The 24325-nt window shown below is 36.1% G+C and overlaps 3 protein-coding genes across 5 annotated transcripts; all 3 read right to left on the bottom strand.

The window, feature by feature from the left end:
• Positions 1-313: 313 nt before the first annotated feature.
• atp6v0a2a (ATPase H+ transporting V0 subunit a2a) lies at positions 314-15160 on the bottom strand. 3 transcript variants are annotated; one of them, XM_056737168.1, is made up of 22 exons: positions 15090-15126; positions 14903-14954; positions 14461-14670; positions 12777-12855; positions 12301-12398; positions 11337-11474; positions 10323-10420; positions 9444-9570; positions 9126-9208; positions 8934-9027; positions 8579-8791; positions 6094-6244; positions 5840-5979; positions 5597-5754; positions 5374-5464; positions 5118-5236; positions 3689-3899; positions 3469-3606; positions 2144-2242; positions 1908-2025; positions 1367-1538; positions 314-1126 (listed from the first exon to the last, which is right to left on the bottom strand). In XM_056737168.1, the coding sequence occupies exons 3-22, from the start codon at positions 14569-14571 to the stop codon at positions 1024-1026; spliced, it is 2541 nt and encodes an 846-aa protein (XP_056593146.1). In that variant the 5' UTR covers positions 14572-14670; positions 14903-14954; positions 15090-15126; the 3' UTR covers positions 314-1023. The 3 variants fall into 3 exon arrangements, with proteins under 3 accessions (XP_056593146.1, XP_056593147.1, XP_056593145.1); XM_056737169.1 differs by having other exon boundaries at positions 3487-3606; positions 14903-15160; XM_056737167.1 differs by having other exon boundaries at positions 14903-15160.
• A 328-nt stretch (positions 15161-15488) lies between these two features.
• On the bottom strand, positions 15489-17982 carry nfkbil1 (nuclear factor of kappa light polypeptide gene enhancer in B-cells inhibitor-like 1). The gene is made up of 4 exons (XM_056736852.1): positions 17575-17982; positions 17372-17484; positions 16952-17063; positions 15489-16695 (listed from the first exon to the last, which is right to left on the bottom strand). Exons 1-4 carry the CDS (start codon positions 17846-17848, stop codon positions 16112-16114), a joined length of 1083 nt encoding a protein of 360 aa, XP_056592830.1. The 5' UTR covers positions 17849-17982; the 3' UTR covers positions 15489-16111.
• Positions 17983-20078: 2096 nt separating this feature from the next.
• On the bottom strand, positions 20079-21453 carry LOC130411412 (CD209 antigen-like protein E). The gene is made up of 5 exons (XM_056736035.1): positions 21297-21453; positions 20941-21216; positions 20360-20505; positions 20191-20280; positions 20079-20093 (listed from the first exon to the last, which is right to left on the bottom strand). The coding sequence occupies exons 1-5, from the start codon at positions 21451-21453 to the stop codon at positions 20079-20081; spliced, it is 684 nt and encodes a 227-aa protein (XP_056592013.1).
• Positions 21454-24325: the final 2872 nt, after the last annotated feature.

The following is a 24325-nucleotide window of genomic DNA, read 5'->3' on the forward strand; positions in this document are numbered from 1 at the left end:
CCCAATGTTATATAATTATAAATGCTTTTATATATATATCATATGTTACTTATATACCGAAAGATCTTATATTTGGCATTTAATGATGTTCATTATGCCATATACATTGCAATGAAAAAATAACATTGAAATGCAATATGGCGATTGGCTAAATGGATTCTCCCGGAAAATCTATGGAATGACCTACTTTCAAGTGCACTTAAATGAATTCTGCAGACACCATGTCGACTTCAAAAAAATAAAAAAAATATGAACTATTCACCATAATGACTAATATAATACCACTATAAACACCACTCGTTTGCACCATATGTATATTAATGGTTCGTTCGTTTATAAGTGATTGAAACACAAAATGTAAATTTACAGGAATTTCAATGAAAAACAGAAGGAAACAAAACTGTATTCCTTATTTTATCGTGTAGCCTACCTTAACTGTGTTCGCCAGTCTTAAACTTTAAGCAAATGTATTTAAAACCGAAATGATTCATTATGTAAAGGAGAGACCTGTAAACACACAAAAAAACTAATGCTACCTTTGAAACTGCATTACACAATTTTGTAAAGTATACTTTAATATCATACTGAAAATGTGTCATTTGGCATTGTTTATCATACAGTGTAGCTTCACCTACCCCAGTTGACCTGCACAGATTTTTCTATGAGAATCTGCAGTAGCAATGCAAGCAAAAGTACATATCAGAGTCCCATACAAAACTGTACATTGAAAAATCGTTATGGCACTTTGAAAATAGATATGACAGTAAATGCTCATGAAGGTGAAATACCAAATACAAGTCATATCTCCCAAGATAAATATAATAACCAGACTTTGTTGACAAACACCCCTCAAACATGTTGATGAAACCCACTGCTGATAATCCGCACCAGAAACTTCTGATATGGTTGGGTGCAAAATGGGAGAGTCAAGGCAGTCTACTGATCCGACCATGAACAGGTTTTTCAGGTCCTTATGTCATTGGCCAATGGTATTCTGTTCATAGTCACAGGTGACATCACAGGTCAGAGTAACCCATCCTGCTCAAAGACACAGGGTAACAGAGAAAAGTCAAAGGGTGCAAACTTGACTCCTGTGCCACTGTAGAATTTGTTTTGAAATTCAACCCTGCAAAAAGACAGAGGGAAAAAGAAACTGTAAACTGAAGTGTTGAAAATGTGGACTAAACAGAGAGGGGAGAAAGAGATGGAAAGAAAGCATTATAATACTATAAATGTATTCAAACAGTCAACATTAAACAACAGTAAATTGAAAATTAATATTAGAGGAAAGAAATGTAATATTTAACCTTGGTGACCAAAAATGCCACAATTTCTGCGAAGCGAATCTGTCTGTGTGTGAACTCACCAGTGAAGACGCAAAGCGTGAAGAAAAGCAGAAAGACCCTCCATGACCAGCAGAATGGAGACCGTGAGCACAGCGAATACACCAAACACAGGCACAAGAAGTAGCACGCCCAATTTAGAGGTCATTCTTAGCCCCAGACGCATCACCATCGCCCACAACACTTCGGACAGTTCTGAATTACATACATACAAATAGGCAGTTGACAGACTAATATGCAAATATGTCCTATGGCGTGACAGCAACAATTTAGAAGACAAAAAGCTAACAATGAAGATGAATCTTACTGTGCCACTTTAAATGATTAATATAAATATTTTATATCAATATGTTTAATATAAAACGATGTTAAAAAAACTATGTAAAAATATGTAATATTAAGGGTTTGTTTTCAAAATTTTGCTATGTCAGACCATAGGACACATGTACGATTCATCAAATACCCAAATTCACCTAAGAAATGTGTTGTAAGACACAAGGGGGTGTTAAAAATATGACATGCGGGTGTTTCAGTATAGTTTTGTAAAAGTTAACAGGCACTCACGGGCGTGGGCTAGGCTCAGAGCCCAGAGACGCAGGTAGGACGCAGTGTTAGAGATGCAGCCCAAACAGAACTCTATGGTGTGAATTGCTTGATGCAGGAAAACATCCCAAAAATCAAACTGCAAGGGAACAGTGTGAGGAAGTCATTTAGAGAAAAGATTTTAGACAGTCTTTTAATGAAGTGATGGCGTCGTATTGAATATTTTGTTTGTGAGAGAATAATGTTCTGGATGTAACCTCTTGAGGTCCTCCTGAGTCAGTTAGTCCATCTTCTTCATCGTGAACTATAGATGGAGAGAGATCTTCTTCACTCACTCGCCGAACTCTCTCGTAGCCCTGCACACAGTGTAATGCAATGATGAAATCTGGGACCTAAATTTTAATTTAGCCTTGCCAATAACAATTTAAGTCAAACTAATTATTTGTTAAAAGAAACATTATTTAAATTTTTATTTTATTAACTATGTACAAAGAATCAACTTGGTAATTTTTTTATTTTGTTAATTGTTTACTCAAATTGTTCTGCTGATATAATACAATGTATAGTGAAATTAAAATGTTATTGAAACATTAGAATAAAATTATAAAAATCCAATAAAATTGTTTTACTAGTGGTCTCAAACTTGATGAAAATAAAATGTATTTTAAATTACCAATGAGATTTTTCATGGTTGTTTTACTTTGTGTTAAGAAAAACATGCTTAGTTGTCATCAAAGAGGAGTATTTTATTGCTCAAAAGTTGCTTTGAATTCTTAGTTGTTTTTCATTTGATTATAAACTCAAATATTTCTCCTAAAATTGCTCAAGAAAATAAAAACGGAAACAAATGAAACAATTGTTAAAAAAAACACATTAAGACTATGGAACTGTAAAGGAATGTTTGGGAAAACCAATCTGATTTGGGTAAATATAAATTCAAGTATTCACTGAAATATTTCATAATATTGACTTTTGTTTGCAGACTTGGCAAATCTGAGCTGTGACATGTTCATATCTCTTCTGAAACTGATTTGTAGGTTTCAGAAGAGATGAACATTTTTCCTATGATAAATATTTGAGACACATGAGACTTTCTCTCGTTTGCTCACCATTTAAACTCTAGGAGAAATAGAGACATTAAAGAGATCTCATTGAATTTTTCTTGCTAATAGAATGAAAATTATGTTCAAATTAAAAAAATCTTATAAGTATCTAGAAACCAATTAATATTATATTTTTCTTGTTAACATCAGTGTAGTGGAGTAGGCGGGGCAAGACCGTGGTTCGAGACCCGTGAGTAATTGTAATGAGCGCCAGCTGTGCGCACACCGGTCTCGAATCACGAAGGAGATCGGGAGCATATAAGAGAACGAGCGACCGGACCGTCGAAGAGAGAGGACCGGGCCCGAACATGTTTATGTATGTATTTATCTTTTATTCGCCGGCCGTCGACCGTGAGGGGCAGCCGGCTGTCTTCTTACTTTTGATTATGTTTGATTAAATGTTTAAATGTTTGCCGGTTCCCGTCTCCTTCCTTCCCTACTTTGAATCTCTGTACAATCAGATACGAATACATACATACACAAAAAAACAGACAGACCCTGTGGACCCTCAGGCTCTTCCCACCATGATGCAGCCAGTAGAGGTAAAGAGGTTTTCCGAGTAACATCACTGGAACCGACAGCAGAGCCACCACCATTAGAAACACCTGCAGCACCATCTGTCACACATACACACAGAGATATCAGGCAGATTAAAGATGAACTCAAACACATGCACACACACAAACACGCAGCACACACCTGCCCAGGGTACAGGGGCGTACTGTCGTTCCCCTGCATTAGGAACATGTTGATAAAGTGGATGAGAATGCTCGGAGCCAGCCGGGAGTCTCGCGCTGAGAAGGCCAGCCATTTGTAAAAGATCATGAAGACCAAGTATCCAAAGAGACAGAGCAGAAAGAGCAGCTCAGGGAGAAAGAGAAGATAGATCTTAAACTTCTGTCTGAAGTGTCTGTAAATACAGAGAGAGGAAGAAAGAAGAGAGGCAGAAAGCTTAATTAAAAAAGTATGGTTTCTCCGTCTGAGACGCAGAAACATTTCCAATTTCGACAACCTTAAGATAAGGGATGCACCGATAGGATGTTTTTGAGCCCATACCGATACCGATTTTAACAAACAACTATTGGCCGATTCCAATACCGATATGGGTCAATTGCATACAGTACTATAGAATACTAGCTAGTTTTTCTGCATTCAATTTATTTTACCTGCACATGAATTGGACCCATTTAACATTTTAAGAGAGGCAGAACTGAAAATGTGCCTAAATGTAAATGTAAGTTAAGATAAAAAATACATTAAAACAACATGACAATCTTCAAAGGTTATTTTTCCTATCCAATCTTTCTTTTATTAAAAGCATTAACCTTAAAAAACGGAAAATTGATAATTTCTTTAATAAATTTAAATAAAGTCTGTGCTGTTGCTATTTACAGTAATTATTTACTCAGAGACAAAAATTGGATATTCAGACATTGCTTCCATGCAGTTAGTTAATAAACCAGGGACCTAAGAAATCCGTTTGATTGTTTTCCTAAATTCTGTTTCTTTTCTGGATTCTGTGTTTTCCTTTTGTGGTGTACAACTTTGTTAATATGAACCAATATCTTAAATATTATGTTTTTTTCTTTTGCTGTTTTAAGTCTACTTACATTTAATTAGTAATTTTGTACATTTTAAGTAGCAGGTTTGTTATGAGGTTACCTGGGCTTTTTACGACGGACTTTAATTTTGAAGGCTTGCCGCAAAGTTTGACAGCAGCTTCACTCAAACGAAACGGTAAAATGCGCCTTTTTAGAGCAGCGCTGATTCGGTTTTTGCGTCCCCCTGATGCTAAAAAGTCCACTACATTAAGTTAAACAAAACCGCACCACTCATTCACACGTAGAACAAGCAGTTTGCCTATTTAAACAGCAGCTGAATAATTATTAGCGCTATTCTATTTCCATCTGTGTTTTCCACCTCACGGAAATCAAAGGGGCCTATCAAACCATCGGTATCGGACTTTGTCATGCCCATATGCCGATGGTGTTAAATTAATTCAATATCAGCCGATTATTATCGGCGGCCGATATATCAGTGCATCCCTACTAAAGATCTCACATAAAGATCTCATCTGTGATTTTTTCTGCTGGAAAACACTTGGAAAATGTTATTTGAGCTCACTTACATGTAGTTGAAGACACTGAGCACCACACCAAAGCTCATGTGGATGACTCCAATGATCACAGACATCTTCATCTTGTAAGAGTTGAGGAAAGCCAGACGATTGACGGCCATGTTCCAGATCTATGGGCCAATCGAGCACAATAAATTAGAGCTCTGTAATGACATCAGTGAATTACTCTGAGCCTCACTGTCTTCTTTTAATATGCAGCTGCCATCCACAGAAGTGATTTATGAATCTTGAGAGAGTGTGAACTCACTGGATCAATGCCCAATGGATAAGGGCCTGAAAACACGGCAGAAATGTTGGGATCCAAGGTTAGTAAAGCGTTCGTTTGTAGAGTTTCATTCCTAAACCAGAAAAAAGAGATGAATAACGTACATTTCTATGACACCTTTAATAAAACACTTTGGAAAATAGAGCGAAGGCTTTGCAAGTAAGCAAACTGTTTGGAATGTGATTGTTGTGTATTTTTGTCTTACGACCACTGCTGCTCTGTAAACATGGCCTTGACGCTCCAGGACGAGCCAAAGATGTTAAGGGATTTGGAGAAACAATCATTGTAAATCAGTCCAGTGTATATGGAGAACAGTCCCATCATAAGCATGATGTAGCGGCCATCAAAAAAGGTCCTCCAGATCTGAGAAGTGACAGATGACCATTTATAGTTCATATGAAGTTTATTGAATTGAGCGATTTTTATTCAAGTACTTGATTCCTCTGACCTCATTTCCTGGTCGTCTCCGTGTGTGGTCCTTCTCGGTCAACACCATCCAGAGAGAACAGAGGGTCATGACCACACCGTGACCAAGATCTCCAAACATAACCGCAAACAGGAATGGAAAGGTGATTAGGGTATAAGGGGCTGTGGAAATAAGGAATCAAGTATAAAATCACATTATTCCAATTGAATATTTGATATATTATACAATTCAAGAATTCAAACTTATATAAACCAAAATGCTGTAATGTTACTAACCCGGGCTGGCCTCTCTGTAGTCCCCCACTCCATAGGCCTCCACTATACTCTGAAAGCCGGAGGTGAACTTGTTGCTCCTCAGAAGTGTTGGTGGAGTGTCGTTGCTAGGGATGCGGTTCACAAATGATGGGACAGTGGCGTCACCTTTTCTCTATCAAGAAAGTGATTTGATAATGCTATTACAGCAATTATGTACCGCCACACAGACAACTCTAATACACCAGTGATCATGTGACTGAAATATTTCTTATGATCTTTTCATATACAGGTGAATGCCTTAATGTTTCAAATAATTTTGATAAGAATATTATTTTCTTTCACTAGATTTTTTAAAAACTTTTATGACTAAATAATCAAGAAAAAGCAGCCAGTAAGAGTCCAGGGGTGCGTTTTCCAAACCTACTTATCGCTTATCGTTCTTAAGTTATACCTTAAGCTGTACCTTATCGTTAATATGTGTTTCCGGAAACGTTCCTAGTTTAGAATACCTTCCATAACTCATACGTTCAGAAGGTTGGTCTGGAGCGCTCTCAGCTATACCTTATCGATGTTGACAGTTCACTCCACTAGTGTCCACTGTGAAAAAAGTCTTATTTAAATCGAAGTCCATACAAATAAAATTCTAATGTTAAATATACAAGTATTTTGATGTGTCTTCATGCAAGAATATAATTGTCACACTGATGGTTGTTAGCCTTTTTTGTAAGATGGATTTTTGGCGTTTTTTGCCTTTATTGGACAGACCGTTATTTCAGAGAGGACAGGAAGCGAAGTGCGTGAGGAGAAGGGGGTGGGGTCGGGGAAAGGACCACAAACTGAGATTTGAACTTGCGTCACCCAGGACGCACCGCCACCATATGTCGGAGCACGAACCACTCGACGGTTGTTAGCTTTTTAATTATATTACCTAAAGGTGCATCAGCTGGCAAACCAAAGAATTAAGAGAATATTCAAAGAGAAACATTGTGGTAGGAAGTTGCGATAGAGCAAATATTTTTGCTAAATCAAATACGGCACCATCTAATAATAATTTAGTGTAAGTGCATATTAAAAAATTCATGCTGCAGGTATAATTATACGGCAGCAAATTCACCAGCTTTTAGATCCTGTTGGTCTTATTCGAGACAAATGAAACAGGGCAGCCCCTAAATTCCGGTGTCGTTCCTGCTAAAGCAGTTGATTACACTTTCCGCATTCTGCACTTTTATTGAGTAAAAAAAGACACTAAAGCAACATATATTATTATAATATAAACCAAGGATCCCAATAATGAAAGGTCTCATGGTACACTATTAAATGAGAAAATAGGGAGAAAAAAACATTCATAACTTTTTGTTTATCTTGTCTTGAAGGAATACATTTAAATGCAATATCAAAATAACAAATTTTAGGGCTGTACAATTATGGCATACTTGTTTATATTATTCCTTTTGATATTATAAACGTGCCACATCCAGTGTGCAAACACAATAAACATGAATGAACTATACAAGTCTAATTGTTACTGGAATAAACTTTTTTAATGCACCGCAACAGCAAGCGGCTTTGCGTGATCCTCCTTATGACCCAAAGTTTGATAACCTTTGATATAAATGACCATACTGCCAGTAAGTGTAGCATGTTGAGACAGTAGGGAGATAGCCGGTTCGCACACTCATTTCACAATTAACTTTCATTTAAAAATGGATTTAGTTTGTAATTTGGTTTTTATCCTATGAGTCCTAATAAATGCAACCTCAACTATTTTTAATGTGCTTATTTTATAAAGAACACCACTATCTCACATAAAGCAGTCCCTTTATAGAGTGAATAAATGATTGTGGAGTGATCGATATCCATTAATTCAGCACCACCGCCATGGACAGCACCTGTTAACGTGGCACGTAGGAAAGTAACCTCCTAAGGTATAGTTCGGGAAACACGCGTATAAAAGGTATACCTGTAGTTAAGATATACCTTTAGAGTCTTTGTAGCATGCTAAGAGAGAACGTTGTTGGGAAACGCAGCCCTGAACAGTTGGGAACTCAGAAAGGCTTATAAAATTTAAAAGAATTTGTGCAAATTTAAGCAAAGGATGTCTTCTTTGAAGATCCTAGAATTTAGACGCCAGATGTTAACTTCCAGTTAACATCTGGACGTTATTCTAGTTTACTAAATCTGAACTGAAAACTATTAAAACATTTCTGTTAATTAAAATAAAATAAAACATATTCCTAAATATTATCTGAAAAAAACGAATTATATATTGCTTTAGCAATAAATTAAAAGCTTTAATTAATAAAATCTAAACCAATAAAATTATTACTTGAGCATTTATAAAAACTAAACTTAAACTGAAATTAACAAATAAAAATACATGACAATATTACTGAAAACAGAACTAAAATTAACATGAAAAGCTGATGCAAAATATGAATTAAACTACATAGAAAACTAATATAACTCTGCCAATTAAAATCAAACTGTAATAAAAATATGTACTCACTGATCCTTCCTCTAGCGCCCTCCTGAGGTTAGTCAGGTCACTAACCGGGCACCAGACCTCAGCGATCAGACACTTGTTGGTGACATCAAAGCTGCAGAGGTTGAGGATGTGATAGATGGCTTTCATCTTCTTCACTTGTAACACCCATGAATGTGCTGACCCGGATGCCTTATGCAACACTTGCTTCAAGTAGTCCTCAGTGCGGTGTAAAACCTAATGCACAATTTAACGGCTTAATTTTGACATCGCAGGCAAATGTAATTATGATAATCCTCTGGTGAGTGCAATATCATCAGCAATTATATAACAAAATTTCACAGAGGACGAATCACTAATAACATCCAAAAAGACACACGTTTTGTAAGTCTTGAATACGTGTACGCAGGCTGTCCATTATATCAGCTCGTTCTTCGTCGGTTTCAGGATGTGGGTAGAGATGACAGTGGTAACTGGTTTAAAAATCAATCAAAATGATTATTTTCTGCATAAATAGCCTATAAGAAAAAAAATAAGAATGATTATTTCTAAAAAAAAACATTTCACTTACCAGTCACAAATTTTCTGCACTTTCTGTCCAATTTGATCCCCCCAAAAGGAGATGAGGAACACTACGCTCTTATTTATCTCACCCTGACACACACAAGACAGAATCTCCATAAACAAACTACATAATCACTCTGAATATATTTACACACTCGAGCATCAGCAGGCGCATTAACACGCTATCTGAAACTGTGAAAAAAACAGAGCCATGTCTGCACCATCAAGCATATTAAACCAAATCATTTGACTATAACTAGTCATTTTAAAGGACTGACTGAGGATATAGGATTTCGGTTATCTGTGTCACGACAAGTTTGAATACCGTGTCAAGATCAGCCAGGCTTTCATCCACCTCTGCGTAGCTGAGGATGGTGTAACCTTTACAGACTCGCCAAAGCATGCGCTCGAACGCTTCGACCTTCACTCGCTGAATCAGCCCTGAGATAAACCTGCAGTACACAATACAGTGACAAAATCACACACATAACACACAGTGTCACGTGATGCAAGGTTCAACAATAAGGATTCATTTTCTGCTTCATATTATTATCTGCCCTGGCAGACCACAAAATAAATATTTATCTTAGCAATATATTTCACATGTGATAAAAACGAACTTTTAATATTTATATTACAATTATTTTCATGTATTACAAATAATTTCATATACAGTACAATTTAATGTGTAATAGCAGCAGGAAATGTTGTAGTATTAGTAGTATTATACAGCTTTTATGTAAACAAATAATTTGATACATTTAAAAACATATTTGCTCAACAAAATATGATATATGGTACAAAACATCATTGATAATTAAGATGATTTCAACACTAGTAAAAAGCAATACATTTATTAGCCTACTCTACAGTGTTAATCAATTATTGCAAAAAATAAAATTTTCAAAATCAATTAATTTCAGTCAGCTAAAATATTTTGCCAGGGAACATAAAATTGATCAAAAAAATAGTTTTTACAAAAAATAGTAAAGTATTTTATTAACTTAATCAGGGGTCAATGTTTTGCTGGTTAGCATTGCCCCGTGAAAATCTGCTGTAACTACACCATCTGGCAACTTGGCAGTGAATTGAATGTGGATTCCTATTGAGATGTGCATCTTTGTCATAAAAACACAATGACCCGTCTAGCAGACCTCACCATGACACTGTTTAGTCTGGGAGGTTGTGAGTGTGTGTGACTCACCCGAGTTTGGCACCCAGCCTCTGCATACTGGTGCAGCCTGTCACTGATTCAGTGTCCAGAGAGGGGAACTCCTCATACTGGGGACCAAGGGCTTCATGCTGAACACATTTAATAAACATGTGAGAGCTAAAAATAATTATATTCTCAGACAGAACATTTATTTTACTACTTCTTTGTATTGTATTTTACGTAAGAGAAATTTCTAGTTTTAATAGGAAATGCAAAGGGAAACATTGACTTCTGGTACGTCCTGAGAAGAAGGATCAAATAACTTTTTATGATTTGCAATATTGTTAATCACAATTATGATGTGACATGCTTTCAATTTGGTCATCATAAAATGAATGCATTAGACAATTCCTAATTCATCTCATCTGAAAAGCTTTTTAACACAATATTGAAGAGCAAAGGACTCATAACTTTGGTAACGGTCAGGAAAAGTTTGTGATTTAAAAAAAATTGTGTCATTTTTATTTGGTTTATAAATTAAATTCACAAAATTAATCAAATAAAAGGGAAAGAAAAAATATGCCAATTAACAAGACATACTGTTGAAAATAACAAGGATATAGACTTTAGGCCTAAGGTGTCACAAGTTTGCGACCAAATGACATTTTTAATTTTTATAAATAAAACTGGGTTTAAATACTGAATAAATTCAATACTAATCTAAATATTACATTTTTGATCAATATAAATTAAACATTGCATTAAATTAAATTTGAAGTCTCAAATAACTGCTTAAATATTGTTATATATTTTCTAAATGTTTTCTCCAATGTGAATTGGCATTTCAAAAGATGTTCTGCTCACACCATCAACTGACCTCACCAGAGAAGCATCACCACTCCAGATCATAGATACATTTTAGATAGATTATGAGCATATACATTTTCAAGAAATAAATAAATAATTTATAATAAACGCAATATTTGATTTCATGGTGACTTTAAAGTGGGTCAATAACTGAATAAGCAGTTTTTATGCAAGCATAAACACACATGAGGTACCCACCCTGGATCGGCTGTGCATAAAGGTTCGTGTGATTCTCAGCATGTGCGTGTACTCGGTCAGTTCTAAGAGGTTTCTCTCAAGCTTTTCTTTATTCTTGGCGACCTCGCTGAGCTCCACCTCCAACCTTTGCAGTTGCTCCTGATGACATGAAACGATTTTGCGTCAATGATGTTAAAACACATCATACTTAAACATACATTATTTATAAAGATAACAAACACAAATGCCTCAGAAACAACAACTGATCAATAACTCTTGAACATTGCCCCGTACTTTATTAAAAAAGCTAAATGGCGTTATCTAGTGATGAGAAATGAGCATAGAAGACCACACGTGATGAGTCCGCAACACACAATCGATTCTCACAGTTCACATTCAGCATGATTTGTCACACCTCAATGTACAATAATCAAACACTCCGGACGACTTGACACGGTCAATTACCCAGTGCGGGATCTTCAAGGCTAGGCCTCTAGTAAGATCTCATATAAAATCAATTACCCCAACCACACAGCATATGGCCATTACACCTAATATATCCATGCAGTTATTGCAATAGAGAGATCTTGTTTCTCCATTTGTGTGCTCTAATCATAAATAGCCTTTTACATAAAAAACTTATAATTGTATTTCTATGTAAAGCTTCTTTATAACAATGAACATTCTAACAATAAACAAATTTTAATTGAATTGACTTAAATTGACCTTCACTCTTCTAAGATATTTGGGTCCTGACATACAGTATTGACTTGAAAAACTGAAAAAATAATTTCTGCTGGTTTTATTGTCTGCCAGGCAAAGATCAAAAATCTCATGAGTTAGTAAAGTAAAGCACACCTCTTAGTTGATTTGATGTACCTTTTATGTCTGTTGCACTTAACATTCAAGTTTAAGGGATGAGAGTTTGGTCAAATGAGATGTGTCTCTGTCTGACCCCTTCTGTCTGGAATATCACAACACTTACCATGATCTCCAAAAAATTTTTTGGTGCTGGAGCAGCAGGAAGATCTTCAGCTTCTGGCACTGCGATATTTGCCTTCTTAATTTCTCTCAGCAAATATCCTGTACGTAATGGAAAAAAAACGGTTAAAGACTGAAATAAGAAGTTTTTTTTATAGGAGCATGACAGGTCTTATTACATCAAAAAAGCTAAATTTAGATCACAGACTCATCTTTTACACAAAAATAGACCTCAGGATAAAAACTCCTGTCTTATTTATGTCTGTTGTGTTACTTACAATAAAACTACATTTTTATGATGTCATTCTTTGCAATATACTTGAAAAAGTGGAAAAATCTGTTTAGGCTGACTTTTGGAATTATAGAGAAGAGCAGGCATAGTAGTCTTTTAGATAGCTATGTCTGGATTTGAACATCACCCTTTAAAGATTCTCAGCAGGAAAGATTGAGACTGCATCTAAAATGTCCAGAGAGTCTTACCCAGAATCCTCTCCATCTCCTCACATCTCTTGATCTCACTGACGAAACGCCGCTGGAAGGCGCTGACACTGGGATTGAGCTGGAACAGGTTGAAATTATGATCAGATTATGATTCTTTGAGATACAAGCACGAGACAGTATACAATCTTGTCGGATAATGTGATCATGTGGATTATAGCCATTTACAACAATTAACAGAATTTGTGTCTTTCCCAGAATCTCCAGATATTGGATAATAAGATACGTTTTGTGTGCATTTATTATTGGTACATTTTTACTAAGAAGTGTACCTTTAGTGTTCATTTGGGTGATTTGGAGGGGTTATAATCAGAGATGCACCAATAGTACATTTTCCACCGATACCGATAGCCGATTATTCTGACTGATATCTGCCTATACTGATACCGAAATTTAAATTATTTCTTAACTTTATTAATGTTCTTAATTCATATAATGACTATTAATATTGAGCATTAAACTGGTGGTGTTTCTTAAAGTTAAAGTTTTCTATATAAAGAGCACAAATTCATTGCATTTTCCAGTCCTCATTTGATTGATACGATATATCCAGTGCCTGTATAGTATGAAAAATACCTTTTATTGGCTGATATATCGCTGCATTATAATCGTATATATAAACCTATATACCTAAATGTGACAGAAAATGTTTATCTTACATTGTCACCATTTATTTTACAGTTTTTCACTATTCACTATTTCACTTTTCAGGCATTTCCCAGTGGTAACCTTATAGCCATGCAAATCTTCCGCACCAAAAAAAAAACTAAAGCCAACTATTTATCAACATTTAGGTATAGAACTGGCTATCCGTATAACTTTACAATCCTCACTTCCTTTTCCCCCATCTATTTAAAAAGACTGGTAATGCTGGAATTAAATGCAAAACACCAAAAAGATATTTTGAAGAATGTTAGTAACCGAACAGTGCGACCCATTCATTCTTGCGTATGGTCACACAAACCAATGCAAGGTTAGCAGTATTGTTACCAACATTTAAAAAGAATATATTTGTTCAGCAAAGAAAAGTATGTCAAACAGGTTTGAAATGACAAAGGGGTAAGAAAATGGTGACTGAATTTGGTCAGAAATGGTCATGGGTTGAATTCCCAGCGAACACATGATGCCTGAATGCACATTTAGTTACTTTGAATAATTTATTTTGTCATGCACAAATGTAAATAATAGTTAACTGTCCTGTCATTACTTACCCCAACCACAGGTCTCACACATACCCAGTAACCGGCACAGAGGTTATATTAATAGGTTAATTAGAGACAAAGGGCCTGAGGCAGAATACAAAGCACAGGCTTTTAACCGGACATGCTCTGTTTTTTAGGCAGTAATTGATCCAATCCATCAACTATAATCAGGACAATAACCTGGCCAGTACACATTAGCAGCTCTGTCAAAAGAGGCCAAAATACGCATCCTTAAAATTTCAATTAATTTAAAGTATTCAATTATGAATTATACACGAAAATACATTAAGTACTATTTTAGTAACATGACAAATTAATTGTGTTCACTCTTTTGTGAAAATCTAGTGGGCTACCAGCATACTGAGGCATCAGGTGCTGCACTTCTCGGAACGCGCCTATCATGCCCTAAATATCCCAGGCAGCCCACTTTGTTTTTTCAAAACAGTCAAATAAAACAAACTTACATCTCTGAACTCGACCAGTCCCATTTCTCCCAGCTCGCTGATGCAGTCGTACGCAGATCCGGACTGCAGGAACAGCTGCGCCAAGCACATCTCCTCACTCCGAAAGCCCATTTTATCTGTCCGCTCTCGGCCACCTTGATCACTGCGGTCGCCCAATACGCGTCCGGCCTTTGCAACTCAGAATGACACTGCACACCTCACTCGATCGTGCTTCAGTTTATAACACAAAAAACATTATTTTTCACTGCATTTGGCGGTGAAGTTGTCTTGCAAGATGTGTATTCTGAAAATAAAATGTGCCTCATTGAGCCGGAATGGTGTTAAATGCTCCGACCAAGATTAAATGAGCATCTCTATTTTTAGCAACAGAATGAATAGTCTCAGCATTTTAACGATTATAAATGAAACTTGCTGCAAATGCGGTAATCATAGAGTATCTTACCTTGCTGGCTGGAGAATAATAATCGATAGGCGTATGTACCTTTAATAGCCGTCTTGGCATTGGAACGACAGAAATAGCATTAGAGATTAAAGCCTACAGTAAAACACGCCGATATGTAAGCCATTAAACACAAAGGCCTTAATAACACACTAATATGAGAAAGGATTGACGCGTAATGAAATCGTACAATAAAAAGCTCAGTGCCGTAAGTACAAACCGTGCCGGTGATACAGATTGCGCCCTTGCGTTGCCAGATACACGGTTTACAAATCCCCCTGTGCAATTCAAAACGGCTTTGTAGACTTATATGCAGTGGGTGTTCACAACATATTTAACTTCCTGTGTTAATGTAACTTATTTGTATCATTTAGCTGTCTAATTCAGTAATCCATATATGAGATTTGTTTATAGCATTGTTTGATAGCCGTATGTGTCTATTTTATACTTCAAGATTTAAACATTTTGTTCTTAAAAAATATATTTTACATTAGACTTAATGATGCTGTCGAACATATTGGGAAAAAGTAAATATCTACAATTAATTAAAGTACATGTCTTTTCCTTAATGCTAAAAAATACGCCGGCAAAGATGAGATGGATTTTATTATCTGGCAACCACAGCATCCTTTTAATATATTCCGTGGCGTATTCTTTCAGACCAGCGGCAGGAAGACCATCTGCTTGTCCTTTGTTTAAGTCTCTTAAATGTAAAGATATACAAGGCAAAATGCCGTTTAAAGTTCTAAGTTAATAAATAATACATGTGAAGAGTACAAGAAGTAATAGTAAACACAAAGAAATCGTGTCTTGATTTGAAACTATTGAACCCACAGTCCTTTACTTTATAGTAAACACCTGCACTGTATTTAAACGAGAATTACTTTTGACTACTTTCTTATGTTTTACTTAATTGCTCTGATTTTTACAACAGGAAAATGCTTCTCCTTGCCACAGCTCATGTGTGGGTCAGGCATTCCTCAGGCCCCCTGTAGAGCTGGACGTGATAAGCATTATGCAAAAAATGCCTAAATATTGCAGCAGTACTAGTATATAGACCTGCACCTCAAAGACAGGATTTCTTTATATTCATTTACATTTTTTTCATTGAAGTTCATCAAGACAAGCTTCAAGTCTTTCACGAATACTTTAAATCACAAAACAGCATAAGAACAAAGATTATTTGAATTGCTCAGATCAGTGATGACTGTTTCATCTAAGGTTTTGTGCAAGTCTGTTGAGCTCTTGTGAGAGAGCCGTAACCGTGTCTAGAATTCTCTGTCTGTCAGACTCCAGAAGACGTCCTCCACAGCGCTGAGCGAACTTGTCTGGATGCCAGACGGCTTGCTGGCGACGGAGTAACTTCCGGAAGACAGGCACATCGGATTGGTCCACCCCGTGCAGCACAACGGCCACCATTTCATCAAGTGAGCCGCGGGGGGCCGGCCATGGGATGTCATTGTATCCCAGAAATCCTTGAGGTGCCATCTTTGAGGAGCTCTGAAATGTAGCAGCACAGCGCTCTTCGTAGTGCTTCTTCCTCCCCTGCCTCGTCTCCTCCTCCTTTCGGGCTGCACGCTGCAGATACTCAGCATGTTCTCGCTCCAGTCTCTTCAACAGCTCCCTTCGACTCTTTTCGTCCTCTTCCGTCACCTTACTGCCCTTGGATTTCTTGTGTCCCGAGGAAGCTGCTACTCTTTGTTCTCTGGCACGTTGCTTAGAAACATACTCCCGTCTGATCCGATCGGCCCAGTCCCCAAAGTCTTCCTCGTCTTTTTCATCCCTTAAGAATTCATCTAGAATAGAAAAGACATTTAATTAATAAAAAGTTATATAGGATGAGTATGACAACCAGACATTCAAAAACACGTATGTCTGACAGCATAAAATCTGACCAATATTAAAGTTTTTTTCGACTTGAACTCAAAGATTTGATGCCACTAAACACTGCGAAACGTAATAAGATAAAAAAAATCTAAGACAATTAAATCATTGTATTTGCACAGTACTTTTTAAACATAACTGTGTCCGTAAACAAAACAAAAATCTCACCGTCATACTGTCCAAAAGTCTCAAAGAACTCATCCTGGCATTCACCCAATAATTTCTCTCTCCACTGTTGCTCAGGATCGGCATTACATTGAGATCCATTTTCAAAGCCCCCCTGTTCCAGTGAAAATAAATAAATCATATTTATATGGCATTATGAATATTGTTTTATAATGTAAACACAATAGATCAGGTTGTCAATAACAGTAAGTGTAACAATTTTGACAACATAGTAAAGACAACTATGCTACTTGACACATTTATTTTGAAGGCTAAAACTAATATAGCCTACAAGTCAATATTTATTACTGTTTATTCCGTTTTAGAATAATAGCACAAGTAATCAAAGTTAAGAAATAGTACACATTTAAAAACATGTGATGAAGTGTAGTTTGCACTATGCGCAGTAGATTTCCATCTTACGTTGTCAGATTTCATCCATTGTAGCAGATCTCGAGGAGTCACTCCTGCTTTATTAGAAACCTCCAGTGCTTCCGGACAGTGTTTTCGTAATGGCACCACCAGATCATCATAAGCTGCGTTTAATACGGTTTAACACAAAAGAGAAACTGCTGACACAAATAAACAGTTAATTTATGTTAGGAAACAAATAAGTAATAGAGTACCTCTTTTGCCGTGTTTGAGAGCTTTCTTCGCGGCAAGGTGTAATGGTATCTCTCCATTTACGTCTGTTTGTAGAGGATCTGCTCCGTGTTTCAGCAGCAGTCTGACAACGGCATCATCACCGTGAGAACATGCGATGTGTAGAGGACTTCTGTGCTTTCTGCCCTGAGAGAAGTTCAGTTCCAGATCCTCGTGTTTACGAAGGTATGACTTCAGCTTCAACAGACTCCCCTCCTCCACATAACGCAAAATTCTTCTCTGCCTTCTCTTCAGCATTTGGACTCTTTAGATGATTTATCTGGCTCGTTATACGGAAAACATTGCTAATATTTATTTAAAGTCATAACAATGCGGTTTGATAGAGAGAAATATTGTGAGTGGCTTAAACACGGATACAAATTAAAGGTGCACTAGTGTTGTACGTCTGCAAAATAATTCCTCCTGCAGCAACAGCGAGTTAATAGTTCCGCCATTATTTGACACGCTGGTTCGCAGGTGGACCAACGGGTGTCACTGTTTCTCATGTAATGATCGTTGCTTCTCTGGGTAAGAGTATGAAAGATGAATAAAGCCTAATAGTTTCATAGAAAACATCCAACATGACAGGAGGGTAATTTCATATGTTTAATGTAATTTATATATTTAAAAAAGACGGAACAGTATGCCTATTTTATGTCAACTCAGATTGAGAGCACATGCTTGTGAGGAACATTAGCCTACACTCACCTAAAGGATTATTAGGAACACCATACTAATACTGTGTTTGACCCCCTTTCGCCTTCAGAACTGCCCCATAATTCTACGTGGCATTGATTCAACAAGGTGCTGAAAGCATTCTTTAGAAATGTTGGCCCATATTGATAGGATAGCATCTTGCAGTTGATGGAGATTTGTGGGATGCACGAAGCTCCCACTCCACCACATCCCAAAGATGCTCTATTGGGTTGAGCTCTGGTGACTGTGGGGCCATTTTAGTTCAGTGAACTCATTGTTATGTTCAAGAAACCAATTTGAAATGATTCGAGCTTTGTGACATGGTGCATTATCATCAGAGGATGGGTACATGGTGGTCATAAAGGGATGGACATGGTCAGAAACAATGCTCAGGTAGGCCGTGGCATTTAAACGATGCCCAATTGGCAAAAAGGGGCCTAAAGTGTGCCAAAAAAACATCCCCCACACCATAACACCACCACCATGATTGCATTAATGAGAAATTGAACAGGTGTTCCTAATAATCCTTTAGGTGAGTGTATAATAAGACATTTAGATTAAAAGGTGACATTTGAAACATGAATCTCTTATTCAATAAACAGATATTTTTGTCTACTCATAAATTTTTTTAGGCATACAACATTGTAGAAGGTGTGACATTTTTATTCTTTCTCAAGATTTGCACAAATATGAGATATATTAAGGGAAATATTAATTTATCCAACGATAAATTATTAAAAACGTTACAACCTCCAGTTACAAATACAGTAATCTCTCGCCTTACAGTCAATGTGGTTTCAACAAATTTCCACATACCTTCCTCTTTATTCAGACCAATCTAAAAAATAAAAACCAAATGTGGCCTTCAGCAATGCCTGGTTTAATAAATGAACAAAGATATTTTACATAGACCAGACACAGACGAATACCCATTTAAAATAATTCTGAAACACTCACTCCCTTGTTTTGTTTAAAATCAACAGATCTGCTCCAGCAAACACAGATGATTGAAGTAAGGAGTCCATAAAATATTGTTAAACTGTAAATTATAACTTTTTGTTCTGTAGGCGACTCAGTATGTGATTGCTTTGTTCATAAAGGCCACGTTTTCCACTCTTGTTAATGGATTGGTCTTTACAGCTTTCCTGTAGCTCAGTGGTAAGAGCGTTGCATTAACAACGCAAGGTTATGGGTTCAATCCCAGGGGATTGCAAATACCTATGTAAAATGTATATGATAAAGCAATGTAAGTCGCTTTGGATAAATGTTTAAAATGTAAAAATGTAAAATGTGGTCTCTTATAGTTCTGAGTTGGTAAAAAAGTTGTGAAAGTTGTCTAAGTGCTCAAAGGTACATCAGAAACACACAAAGAGCACTTTAGCCCAGAGCAGCTCATGGTCATAGTTCATGGGTTGCAAAGTGTTTCTCTCCAGTCTCAGGCAAACATGTGTAAAGTTGAAGTGTTGTTTGAAGGCATATAGTTATTTTTGCAGCGGATCTTATTGCAAATTAATTTGTTGGAACATCCCTTTTAAATTGAATTTAAATGCATTGTCAGTAAATAACTGCAGAAATTTCCTCCAAATCGACACTTTTTTGGAATTGTGCTCCAAAATTATTTGCTCCGTTTAGTAAATCTGTCCCTTAATAAATGAATATGTATGTACATATTTTTCACATGAGTGACTTCAAAGTTCTCTTTTCACAGATCCATCTATATGTATTTGCACATGAAACATAGTACCATCCTGATGCAGATGTTAAAGCACAGTCTAGGTTGACGTTGGGGTATTCAAATAGCCAGAAACTGAAAAACAAGTGAATGAAATGAGACACAAGATTTTAAGAAATTCCTTCTGTACACTATGACCATCAGTTTAATTCTCTCACCTATATATCAATACAGTTTCATCTATCCATTTCCACACTCCCTCCACTTTACTCAAACCAATCCAATAAAAATTACGATTCGATGCACTCTTCTGCAAAAACTCCTGTCATGATGGAAAAGTGAGATACACAGATCAAACACACAAACACATATAGAACAAACAAACATATGTTTTCGCTCACTTGTTCCTCTTTGCTGTTTATAATCACTAGATCTGCTCCTCTCTGCCGACAGTCTCGTCTGCTGTTACTCCAGCTCTCAGAATTAGATGAAATGTGATAAAAACTGAAGTTGTAGTAAATCCATTTAAAGTTATCAGAGTGCTGATCTGTTAAAACAACAGTTCAGGTATTAGCTTTGTCTGTGCTTAAATATGTGCAATGCTGTAATGTTATACTATAAAACAGCAAAATGCTTAAATGTGTCCAAAATAAGCAAAATACCTATGCCGCTTAAAGACTGCGTGCTTATCAGAGTAATAACTGAACAATTATGATTTAAATGGAGAGTAAAAGCAAGATTACCTTGTTCAATAAACCATCTGTTCAGTTCTTCCATTTCAATTATCAACTGATTTCTTTCTTCTGAAAGACATTTGAGTGCACTTAATACTAATAGAGGCACAAACTATTATGACGATAAACGAGAATAAAGTACCATACTAAAACACAGGTATGATATTTGTGATTTCCTTGTTTACACAGAAAAACGATCTCAGTCCCGCCAACATAAAATAACAATAAGCTTTTAAAAACATGATTACCTTGTAAGGCATTAAATTTTTTTGATAATTCATCAGCATTGTTTTTGATTTGCTCTCTTTCTTCAGTCAAGTTTCTGTTCAAATTTAGTATCTCAGTGTATTCGGTAAGTAATGTCTCTCTTTCTTTGGTCAAGTTATAGTTGTGTGTTAGTAAGTGTTTTCTGTCAGTGGTGAAATACACACAGAGCACTATTACAGCAGTCAACAGAAGAACACACAACAACCACAAACACACTTGAACTGCTCTGTGTCTTCTGTTCTTCACTGAAACACTTCCTGAAAAATAACCAACATCACATAACATTTGTCTTTTCTGTCTCACTACAATAAATCAAGTGATAAATGAATGTCAGTACCTGTGTGTTGAAGCTCTTGGTGTCTCTCTGTGTTTATCATGTGTTCAGGATTTCTTGCATATTCTGAACTTTCATAGATGTCCACCATCATCTCTATTGTCTCTTCTCTGTCCAGAGTCTCAGTTCTGATCACATTGTCATAAATAACCTCAGACATCTCTGATCTCTTACATTCAAACATTGTAACACTGTTGTACACTAATGCTGTAGGTTGTTTCAATGAGGCTAAAAAGTACCTGAGCTCATTTTGTTCAGGTGTCTGATCTTAAAGGAGTAATGTGGTGATTTTAGCGGCATCAAGCGGTGAGGTTGCGAATTGCAACCCATGGCTGACTCCACATCTCCCCCTGCCTTTCAAGCACTCTGGCGGCTCTCAAAGGACAAAGATGTGATCACGTTTTCACTTCTTTGATGAGGGAGATAACATTTTTACGAAACGTTCTGTAGAACAGTTTGTCCATTTAGGGCTACTGTAGAAACAACATTGTGAATTCTATGTAGGGGACCCGCGGTGTATTTAGAAATAGCTTATTCTAAGATGATGAAAACATAACATTTCATTATGTAAGGTCTTTATACACCTGAACACATAGTTAAATGTATTCTTTAATATTTTTCAATACAACCTATTGTTTTATATATTTTACAAATACAATACATTAAATGATTTAATAAATCGACAGTTAATAGTAACGAATATATTTATTGCGTAAGGGCACGCTCGCTGATTTGCTTCAGGTAACCTAAAGTGGAAAGAACTTTTTTAACTTTGCATAGAATGAGATCATGTGAATGTGGAGCTGCCTTCTGATATGAGATGATCAAGTGTTGATAAGAGATGATCAGGCTTTGATATTCTGATTGGTGAGCTGTCGTACGGCTCGCTCCATCACCGGACTTATGTGAAGACCTTGATGGCCTCCTGATGTGGTCTCTATGTGTGTTTTCATCGGGTGTTGTAAATTGGTTTTGTCTTGTAAAAATGTAAGCCTGAACCTCATCACAAGCATTTCAATGCCTTGTTCTTCCTGCGTAAATTGTGCAGATGACAAATAAATGCCTTGTGACATCTTGAGCTTCTTTGACTAACAGTGGGCAACTATGATATAATTTCTTTAAGAGGTTAGAAGACATCATCATATATTAGGATAGGACAGCTTTTAAACCCAGCTCAGAAAAAAAACCAAACATTTATGTGCTTGGCAGACACTTTTATCTAAAGCAACGTACTATGCACCAAGTACTGTATGTACATAATTTCATCAGTATGTGTGTACATTTTTACCAACAGTCTTCTTTAAAATAAGTGTATTAATATCATATTTGAATAAACTCTTTGTAAGGGTGACTTTACAGGACTGGAAATGGAGGCAGCTTTGTCTATGATCAATAGGTCAGGAGATGTCTCCCTCTGGTGGATGGCAGAAATACATTCAGTTTACACTGTTTCAGCTGTTTCTGATCTGCTTCTCTCTGTTTACATTCTCGTCTACTGTAACTTGAACTCTTAGAATCAGATGATTTGTAATAAAAACTAAAATTGTACTAAATCCATTTGAAGTTATCGAAGCACTGATCTATTAATGGATTTATTTGTTATTTGTTTTATTGATTGTGAAATGGAGAAGAAGAAAGAGAACACCCACAGATTACCAAAGTCAATACTGAGCCACATAATAAACTAAGCAAACATGTGTTTCTTCTTCAACAGTGTGATTTTTTTCATTATTAAATGTTTAACTTGAGTCCTCCGTAAGAGTTCTGCTATACACATGATTTTCTTTAGATTTAACAACTGAGAAACAAGTCACATTGTACTGAACACAGAAGAAACTGGTGACACTAAATACCTCCATTCAGAACAGTTTCAGAGGCGGCTCTTAAGAATCAATGATGTTTTGAGATGAACACAACCGAAAGAAAATATTCAACATTCAAATCTTCAATAGATCGGTATAAAACACTTTCAGGTGTTTAAAGGGAGAAAGAGAGAACATGAACATGTGTGAGAATACCTAATGTCTACTTTTATTTAAGAATCTTCACATATTTCTGGATGTTTTTATTGATTTTGCATAATATAAAAAGAATACAAACTAGATTGGTAAAGATCCACATTTTGTTATATTGTTTACATAAACAAAATCATTTTTTTTATAAAAATGACTAAACAGATAAAATTGTTTCAAATTAAAACTTGTCCGTTTGTTTGATTTATTGTATTTACACGTTGATCATATGATGACTTTCAAAATCTCTTCTCACAGATCCATCTTCTACTCAAATCACATGAATAATGAATCCATCCTGATGTAGATGTTACAGCACAGTTACCTTTGTAAGTATTGGGGTCTCCATATATCCAATTCCTGAAACACCAGTAAGGAGTTTAAGAACTTTGAAACCCAAGTTAAAGCTAAATTAAATTTAATGATCTCTCACCTTGTTGTCAATGTGGTATCATCAACCCATCTCCACACACCTTTCACTTTACTCAGACCAATCCAATAATAATTATGATTATATCTTTTAGTAAACTTTTGCAAAAACTCCTGTAAAATGAAACAAATATATTACACAGATAAAAACCCAAAGACACCCATGAAGACATACACACACACACACACACACAACATTTTCTCACTCACTTGTTCTTCTTTACTGTTTATAATCACCAGATCTGCTTCTCTCTGTTTACAGACTTCTCTGCTGTTACTCCAGCTCTTCACTTCAGATGAAATGTAATAAAAACTGAAGTTGTAGTAAATCCAGTTAAAGGTTTTAGAGCTCCAACCTGTTAATACATTTTATGACATATTTTAGATGATTTGTTTTGGTTTACAGGAATAGGGGAGATAAAAACAACACAAACAGGATATGAGATAGACACCTTAAAGGCCACTACACAAGAACATACAAGAAAATGGTACAACAGAACAAGACACAGTCACTTATAACCCCATATCTAACTGATCTCAGATTTTAGCTTTGCCAGAACTTAAACATACAAAATGTTAAAATATTAGTAT

The sequence above is a fragment of the Triplophysa dalaica genome, chromosome 22 (genome assembly GCF_015846415.1).
Source record: "Triplophysa dalaica isolate WHDGS20190420 chromosome 22, ASM1584641v1, whole genome shotgun sequence".
Taxonomy (NCBI): domain Eukaryota; kingdom Metazoa; phylum Chordata; class Actinopteri; order Cypriniformes; family Nemacheilidae; genus Triplophysa; species Triplophysa dalaica.